The following is a 10,056-nucleotide window of genomic DNA, read 5'->3' on the forward strand; positions in this document are numbered from 1 at the left end:
CAGAGGAAGTGTCTGTGATCTGAATAGGTCAAACCAGCCCAACATTCCCTTACACCAAAGCCTAACCCAGAACAATGTCCTAACTCCCTTCTTCAATTCTATGAAAGCTGAGAGAAGCAAGTAAACTATAGAAGAAAAGGTGGAAGCTAGTAGAGGTCAGTTCATGAGGCTTAAAGAAGAAACGATCTCCATAACATAAAAGTTCAAGGTGAAGCAGAAAGCACTGATGTAAAAGATGCAGCGCGTTACCCAGAAGATCTAGCTAAGAGCATTCATGAAAGTGGCTAAACAACAGATTTTCAATATAGATGAGACAACCTTATGTTAGAAGAAGATGCCATCTTTCACAGCTACAGAAGAGAAATCAATGCCTGGCTTCAAAGAACAGGAATGACTCTATTAGAGGCTAATGCAGCTGGTAACCAAGCTGAAGCCAATGCTTATTTACCATTCCCAAAAGCCTAAAGTCCTTAATTATGCTAAATCTACTCTTTTTATGTTCTATAAGTGGAACAACAAAGCCTGGATGACAGGTGCATCTGTTTACAGCAAAGTTTACTGAATACTTTTAGTCCATTGTTGAGACCTACTAGTCAGAAAAAAAAGATTCCTTAATTTATTAATCTTCGTTGACAATGCATCTGATCACCCAAGAGTACTTGTGGAGATTAACCAAGGATATTAATGTTATTTTCATATATGTTGGCAAAACATCCATTCTACAGCCCATGGACCAAGGAGTAATTTTGATTTTCAAGTCTTATCATTTAAGAAATATATTCCCTAAGGCTGCAGCTGCCATAGTGATTCCTCTGATGGATCTGAGCAAAGTAAATAGAAGATATTTTATTAAAAAGTTCACTATTCTAGATGCCATTAAGAACATTAAGAGTCATGGGAGGAGATCAAAATAGCTATTTTCTTTTTTTTTTTGAGTCAGTCTCACTCTGTCACCTAGGCTAGAGTACAGTGGCATGCTCACAGCCACCACAGCCTTGATCTGCTGGGTTCAGGTGATCCTTCCACCTCAGACTTCTAAGTAGCTGGAGCTACAAGCTCATGCCACCATACTGGGCTAATTTTTTTATTTATTGTAAAGACAAGATCTCACCAAGTTGCCCAGGCTGGTCTCGAACTCCTGGTCTCACACAATCCTTTCACCTCTGCCTCCCAAAGTGCTAGGATTACAGGTGTGAGCCACCGTGCCTGGTTCAATATAGCAATATTAATAGCAGTTGGGGAGTACCTGATTCCAACCCTATGAATGACTTTGAGCGGTTCAGGACTTCAGTAGAGGAAGTAAATGCATATGTGCTGAAACAGCAAGAGAATTAGCATTAGAAGTGGAGTCTGAGGTTTTGACTTAATTGTTTCAATCTCATGACAAAACTTTCACAGGCAAGGAGCTGTTTCTTATGGATGTGCAAAGAAAGTAGTTATTTGAGATGAAATCTGCTTTGGTAACGATGTGCTGAACATTGTTGAGATGAAAACAAAGTATTTAGAATATTACATAAACTTACTTGACAAAGCAGCAGAAGTTATTGAGAGGACTGACTCCAATTTTAAAAGACGTTCTATTGTGGGTAAAAGTCTATCAAGCAGCATTGCATCTTACAGAGATATTTCATGAAAGGAGGAGTCAATCCATGTTGCAAATTTCACTATTGTCTTATTTTAAGAAACTGCAACAGGCACCCTCCACCCATCAGCAACCATCACCCTGATGGCAAGATCCTCCACCAGTACAAAGATTACAACTCGCTGAAGATGTATTTCTTGACAATAAAGCATTTTTAATCAGAGCATGTATATTTTTTACACATAATGCTACTGCATACTTAACAGACTACAACATAGTATAAACACAATTTTTTATATGCACTGGGAAACCAAAAATTTGTGTGACTCAATCTATAGCAATATTTCTTTTACTGGGGTAGTGTGGAATTGAATCTGTGATATCTTTGAGTTATGTTTGGATTAAGGATTATTCATTAAGAAAAGTTATTATAAATGGCAGTGGATGTTTGAGAAAAAATATATTCATAAAGGAGAAAGACAGGGAGGCAAAGTGACTGGACAAAAACAGAGCAATAATTCAGGTAATAAATGGTAAATATATGAATAATTGCAAAAAGTGAGGAAAAGGGAAAGAAAGACGTGCTTAGGAAATGAAACTAACACTACCCAGAACCATCTGGCCACAACAGTTTGGGAGAAAAGTGGTAAGAATGGCACTGATTGAGATTTCTAATCTGAGTAATGATGACAAGTAAAATTTTATGTCAACTAAGAACTAGATTATTCTAGAGGCTTGCTTGTACACATGTACACACACAAATATATGCAAATTGCTCCGTGTTTCTGTTTAATAACACCATTGTCTCATACATCCCTCTCTAAGTAGCTGACTGTGCACACCATTTACACAATGAGAGAATTAGATGTTAACAAATGGCAGGGGTGACACTGTAAGCTAACACTGTAATTCTAAAATGCCCAACACAAACAAACTAGACCACCATTTCAGTATTAAAGGAAGGATGCCAACATGGAGTCTGCAGATAAGAATTGATTTTGCAGTAGAAATTATATGCGTTTCTTTCTTATCTCTAGACAAAACATTGCAGCAGCAAGAAAGAATCATCTCCTAAAGCACTAATTAGCAACGTAAATCTCACCAAGAGCAATGCCAAGAAATTTTATTGTTCGTCAGTATACATGGTAATAGAATTTCTGACATTTCATCCCCCTCCAGAAAGACAACATTTTTAATAAACCAGAGAACAAAATGGAGATCCTGATTTCAGCACATCAGAACAGAGATTGCAACACAGAAAAAAGCCTTAAACAAGGAGGTAAAAATTAATTTATTCTTGGAACTATCAGTGGAAATAAAGAATTCTCATTAATACTACAATAATTACAAAATCTTGAATTGTCAAATGTATGTTCTACACCCCCAAATCTGAAATTTGTCCATATTCTGAGTAACATTAAACACAGAGAGATTGTGTATAACTCTGTAATTTTCGTATTGGGATGTTTAATTATAGTCTAATGCTATAAACAATAGATGAAATCTAACATAGTTGATGAAGTCTAACACATCAAGTATGGCATCTACAATATTGTAAATATACATCTTGTAGATATAGCCTTGCCCCCAACCTGAAAGGTTTTCATTGCTTTGTGTGGTTTGTTTGTGCAGACCACATATATTTTTTAATTTTATGACCACCTCACCCTCATTAGAAACTATTTACCCATTATCAAATAATATAATTACTATATATTACAGTACATGAATGACAGGTATCTTGTAATAATAAAGTCCAGCACATACAAAATTTGTCCTCACTGATGAATGGTTGCTTTGCTCTGTGTAAGTCATGCAAGCCTTATTCCGTGACTGTGCAACCCCTGGATATGTTACTGTAACAGAGGACACATTTCTTTGGAAGCATAACTTTAAAAATTACGTAAGACATGGCATCAAAAAACACATCCTCGGGCATTGAAAATCTCACAGATCTCTTTGTAAAGGAATGATAACTTCTGAACAAGCAAACCAAAAACAGAAGAGCAGAAGTGGGATGATCCCAAAATTCTTCCAAAGCAACACTCTAACTGCAGTCATTTCTCTTTTTCTACATAAATATTTTTACTTACTGCAGTCAAGACCATATTCTACAACAGTACCCTAACTCCCTGAGGAAGTGGGAATATTTAGTTAAGTACAAACAGTAATATCAAATATCCACCCACAAAAGCATCAGACTGGAATATGCATAATTTAGTCCCCTTTATACAAGCAGTATGGTTCTTTGACTGATTATAGGATTGTGATAATCTGAAAAGCCTTCCAAATAACTATGATTGATCAACTGTTGACAACCAATAAACACAATGGAATAGAAGCCTAAAAAGAGTCAGAATCAGTAAAGCAAGTGCTAGATAAACCAAAATTAAATCATACTGATAAAATCTTCTATTATACAGAGGGTAAGTAAAACTTATCAAATTTATTTTATACCATAGAAAACCAGATCTTAAAAACTCATACTATAATCATATTATTAATTCTTTTCCAACAAAACTCACATGTCCTTCTGACCATTTATTATATTCATATATCTTTTTTAAAAAACCATATAAAAAGTATTTATATTATTCTGGCTTTTCAATATATAATGTAATCATACTCTACATTTCATCAAAAACACAAAGATGATACACAGAACAGGATGTGGAAAAGTTGTCTTTTTATCAAGTCTACATGAAAAATATGTAATTTAAAGTGTTACTTGAAAAGAGGAAAAGATAGCATAAAATGTCAAAAATTTCAAATAACATAACAATATCACATATACTGGACACATTCAACTATCCACATTAACTTTGCCAGAATTATTAGCATAGTTTATTTTATTGCACATTACAATAAAAGTCAGTAGCTTTTACAGTGTTTGAAAATAAGCAATAGTACAATAACTTTACTTGTTCACAGATAATCTACCGGAAACTATCAGCACATATATTTGCAAATATTTAATGGGATTACCCCCAAAATTATTAAGCCTTCTTTTCATGTAAAAAAATAATAAAATAAAATAACTATTGAAGAAAATTAAAAATACAACATGTAATGTTAAAAAGAAGCTTCTAACTCTGAATGCAAGCCAAAGTCATGCTAAGCACTAGCAAATTAACATCTTGAGAATAAAGATTACTGACTCAACAACTACTTACTGAGTGTGTGCTGAGTGCCAGGAGTGTTAGGTACCTGCCCCCGAGGAGCTCACAGACAGACAGGGAAGCCATACAAGGACAAAATTATAGTGCAATGAGGTAAGTGCTCCGGAAAACCTGCCCAGCACACAGAACAGGAAGGACCCCACAGTACTTGATACAAATGACCTTATTTTAAATACAGTTTGGGATAATGATGGCTAATGATTTCTAGAAATGCAAGGTACAGTGGTGAAGGACAGTTAACATTACTTCTCATTCAGAGGAGACCCCCCCAGAGGGCTATGACCACAACAACTTCACAAGCACGTCCCTGTATTTAATCATGCTTATTACCAATGTGCATTTCTTGAAAAACACATAATTAATAAATACATAGAAATCAATCAGCTATGTTTGACCTCATGATGGTGGAATTTCTAAACTTTACTTAAGAAAAATACATATAGTTACACTTCATTTACTCGGTTCCCTTAAATATTTGGAAAACATTTAAGAACTTGGAAAGCATCAAAACTTTACATGAAGTAGGCAAAATTAAAGTCAACATTTGCTCCCTAAAACAACATACTTAGCATATAGGATGGTCCCAAACTCACTCAAAATTTACACATTTATTTTAGAGGTGATTTTAATAAGCAAACTAGAACTAGAAAAAAGGGGAAGAGTGAGCAGAGATACAGATGCCATAAGTAATGAGTTACCATTAACGGAAAGAAGAAAGTGTAAAGAAACAATGAAGTAAAAAAAAGAGTACAAAATCTTTAGGCTGAGGCCTCTTAGAGCAGAGGTGGTTTTACAGAAGAAAACTTAATAACAGTGTTCTCTTCATTTGCCTTTTCCCTTTCCTATTCAACTTGGAAATTGTTTGCAAACTCCTGGTTCATCAGTTTTTGTAACAAGGGATATTTCTGGAACAGAAGGGCACAATGATGATACTGAAGGGTGGGGCAGAGGGGGTACATTTAGAGGAATAGGAAGTTATGTTTTACATTTCAATGTTCTTGTTCTTGAATTACTCTTTAAATACATTGTTTTGTTTGGGGTTTTTCATTTGCTTTTGCTAACTATGTATGCTTAAAGCCCTTTAATATGCCATTCTGGGAGGACCAGCATTTTGAAACATTTGAAATAATGCTGTTATGATAATAAGTGTAATTAAAATACTGTTGGGAGCCATGGTACAGGAACTGTGTATATCTCAAGGTACATAACAACTGATAGTAGCAGCGTCACTCCTGTGGAGAAGAATATCTTAATGAATAAATTTCAAACATCTCCTTTTAGGAGATGCTTTTTACTGCCTGTGTGGGCAGATTCCTCTGGCACAAAGCCCAAAATAGACAGGAGTTTATATTCTTAGATTTTTACCCTCTCTCTTCTTTTGGCTATGGCACAAACATTTAAAGTGCTTTCTAAATGGCATAAATATTGTTAGGGTATTGTCAGGTGGCAAAGAAAAAATTAACTTCCAGTTTTCCCCCATTTAGTTCCCACTGACATCTGGCTTAGGACAGGATGTTCTTTAACAGAGCTCTTAGGTACTGTGAGCTACTAACCTTCCCAAGGTTGCTTCCACTTTATGGGGAACAATTATTGCAAACACAATGTAGTTACATTATCTCAGGCTATTTCTTCAGAGCAAGCAGGAAAAAAAAAAGAATTTCCAAAATAAAAATAAAAATTTAAGCAGAGGTGTCCCATACTCCCATACTCCATTAAATTGTGATGTCTATGGATCTAACTTGCAAAAGATACATTTAAATACCTAGAGGGTGGTGTTATCCACACATTATAGTTATAGGAGTTACAAGCAAAACCTATTTTGTAGGAAAAAGCCTCAGGAGGATATTCACTTCTCTTAGTAGTTTAGATAAACATCAATCAAAACATTCAAAAGGTAGCCCAGTAGATTTAATTTCACAAAGCTGCAACCACTGTATGCTCAATGACTTGCAGATAGACAATTCATACACAAAAATCTAACCTATATGACACAGCTAATTGCATACACACGTGACAACATCACAGCTATTTTATCTTGCAATAAACATCTTTTTTTTCCTCCTGAGTAATATTATCTTTATTGTTCCAAACTGCTGGCTGAAGCCAACACTGTAATATTAATGCATAAATAAAAATAAAGAATCATCATGGAAAAACAAAATGTGGTATATCCACACAATGAAATATTATCTGGCAACAAAAAAGAATGGAGTATTGATATATGCTATAACATGTACAAACGCTGAAAACAAAAAGCAGTTGGGCTTGGTGGCTCAGCCTGTAATCCCGTGCCTTTGGGAGGCTGAGGTGAGTGGATTGCCTGAGCCCACAGGTTCGAGATCCGCCTGGCAGCAAGACCTCATCTCTACAATAAATCAAAAAATCAGCTGGACATGGTAGCGCATGCTTGTAATTCCGGCTACTTGGAAGGCTGAGGCAGAAGGATTGTCGGAGCCCAGCAGGTCGAGGCTGCGGTGGCCGGGAGCGGCCACTGCACTCCAGTCTGGGTAACGAAGTGAGACTCCAACTCAAAAAAAAAAAAAAAAAAGCTAAGTGAAGGACGTTTGTCACAAGAGGCTATGTATTTGTAGGATTCCACTTAAATTAAATATCTAGCATAGTAAATCCATAGACAGAAAGTAGATTAATAGTTGCCAGAAGCTAGGGTAGTAGAGAATGGGGAGTGACTGCCAGTGTGTATGGGATTCATTTTAGCGTATTAAGAATGATCTAAACCGGGCTCGGTGGCTTAGCCTGTAATCCCATGCTTTTGGGAGGCTGAGGTGAGTGGATTGCCTGAGCCCGCGGGTTCGAGACCTGCCTGGGTAACTTGGCAAGACCTCATCTCTACAATAAATCAAAAATTAGTTGGGCGTGGGAGCACGCGCCTGTAGTTCCAGCTACTTGGAAGGCTGAGGCGGAAGGATCGCCAGAGCCCAGCAGGTCTAGTCTGCGGTGGCCAAGAGTGTGCCACTGCACTCCAGTCTGGGTGACAGAGTGAGACTCCAACTCAAAAAAAAAAAACAAAAGAGAATGATCTAAAGTTAGGTAGATCTTTGATCTAAGGTAGATAGATATGCACAACTTTGTTAATGTAATTTCAGCCACTGAGTTATACATTTTAAATGGGCAAATTTTAGTTGAAGAAGGGCATACCAAGCAGAGGCCTGAAATATAAGAGGACTAAATTTTCAACCGCATTTACTGGCACTTTGAATTTTATGAGACTAAGTTCATCTTTATATCCTGGGATCTATGTATTAAGCCTGTAAAAGTGTTTCTCTTTCACTCCTCACTTTCAGAAACATAATCTCCTCTTACAAGAAAGAGAAACGAGAATAACTTCAATGAGGACCTGTCACATAGTGCTGCTCTTTGTTAACAAAGTACCTTCTATATCAATACATCTAATGTAATTTATTAAGTTAACAGGCAGGTCCAAGGAAATCTTAAATCATCCAACTATTCCTCATTCAGAAAAGAATTTTCAGGTAATTATTTAATTCACAATAAACTACAATAGCAAAATCCAGATATATCTATTGTTTTGCATCTAGTGACAATTATTAATTAATGAAAACAAAACATTTTAAATACAAATACTGACCTTGTTTCTTTTAACCCTTCTTTCTGAATGACTTCCAATATCTGCTTTGCTGTCATTGGTGAGTTGGCGTGTTTTTCTAGTGCCTAAAAAATAAACACAAGATTCCTAGATTATTGCATGGAAACATACAAAATGAAAATGTGTGTGAATCATGCAATCTTTTTAATTTTTCTAGAGAAGGGGCTTTTATGTCAATGTACGATTACATTATATCACTAAGGTGTTCAAAGGGAGAATGTAATTTGAGGACAAGGGACATTTAAATTGGCAATTTATGCAACACAAAGGGGTCATTCTTCAAAAAATGTCACAAAGGCATATATACCAAAAAAGAAATGTGAAACCTAAAAACACCAAGTTATAAATATATATATATATATATATATATATATATATATATATATATATATGAATCCTTTATTTGAAAAATTGCTCATATTTGATGGTTAAAGAACATGTTTTCAGGCTGTTAAAATGTTTCCTAAGTTTCCAGGTCCTTGGAAACATGGAGGCTAAATACTATCAATAGCAGAGAACAGAGTGCTGGACAGAAACAGCCTCACTGGATTAATGGTCAAAATCTTGAAAGAAGCATACAGGAGCCCCAGCAACTCACTACAATGTTTTCCAGTTCAGCTCAGTTTCCTTTCCTTTGCCTTTTCCAATGAGTTTCAAGTAAACCCTTTCCTCTTTCCATTCAGCCCATCTTGTATCTACAAACTCAGTCCCATTTTCTTTCTCTCCTTTTCTTGTCTACTTATTATCTTGGGAAAGGAGGTTCTTTTCAACAAAGGTAGAGGAATACATGGGACATACTTATTTCCACAGGCTTTAGACCATCAGCCCTGGAAATCAGGTTCCTTTACTTTTTCCAGGGACTTCACTCCATTGTGCACCAACATGAACTACAGGAACCACACCTGGGTACGAGAAACAAGTCTATGCACATCTTCACAGTGACCTCCTCCAAGGGTAGACACCACCTAATTGAAGGTTCTAGATAGGGCTTCATGCTCACATCATGGCCCCATGCAGCTTAGACATACTAGAATGCTGTCTTGTGATTATTTACTAGAAGAATCATAATTACTAAGAATTAACAGGGCCACCCTAAAAAAATTGAAAAGTCTTCCAATGTCTGTCCGAAACGGTTCTGAGACATCTTATATTCAATGACCACATTCCAACTAATTCACAAGTGAAGGCTCTGCTCACCAATGCCTGTCAGCATGTGACACCCAGCCTGGCCCTCCTACTGGTTGGCCACTCACCTACTTTCCTCTTTGTAGTTCCCAGGCAATTTCCTGATTTTTCCAAACCCTGATCAGTCCTTTACCTGTAGTTGTGAAGTTCTTTAAAGAACACAAATATGAGCCACACTAGAACGAGGATATGGCAACAAGCATGTCAACAGGAAAGAAGGAAAATGGTCCTCACAGAGGACACTAGAGAACTGGACTGAAAACTGAACAAGGGAAAAACAAAATCATAGGTAACGTTGTACAGGGAAGGGGAGTAAAGTATAAAAATATTGGAAAAAAGGCAATAAGGAAACTGCAAAATAGAGCTGAGAGGGGGAAAGACTAGACCACAGGAAAAGGAGGAAGAAATAGACATAAAAACAAAAGGCTGACAGAATTTGTAAAATAAGAAGGACCATAGGGAGCACAGTGCAGAACTATGAACAG

General features: G+C 36.4%; 1 protein-coding gene across 1 annotated transcript in view; it reads right to left on the reverse strand.

Moving 5' to 3' along the window:
• Window positions 1-8,445, reverse strand: part of ASXL3 (additional sex combs like 3, transcriptional regulator) — a 149,847-nt gene extending 141,402 nt beyond the window's left edge. The window contains exon 1 of the mRNA XM_008061042.2: window positions 8,369-8,445. Coding sequence (XP_008059233.1) covers window positions 8,369-8,424 — 56 coding nt within the window. The 5' untranslated portion in view covers window positions 8,425-8,445. The remainder of the gene's footprint in view (window positions 1-8,368) is intronic.
• Between the last annotated feature and the right edge of the window lie 1,611 nt (window positions 8,446-10,056).

This window comes from Carlito syrichta, unplaced genomic scaffold (assembly GCF_000164805.1).
Source record: "Carlito syrichta isolate Samal-C Ts95f unplaced genomic scaffold, Tarsius_syrichta-2.0.1 Scaffold304984, whole genome shotgun sequence".
NCBI classification, from domain to species: domain Eukaryota; kingdom Metazoa; phylum Chordata; class Mammalia; order Primates; family Tarsiidae; genus Carlito; species Carlito syrichta.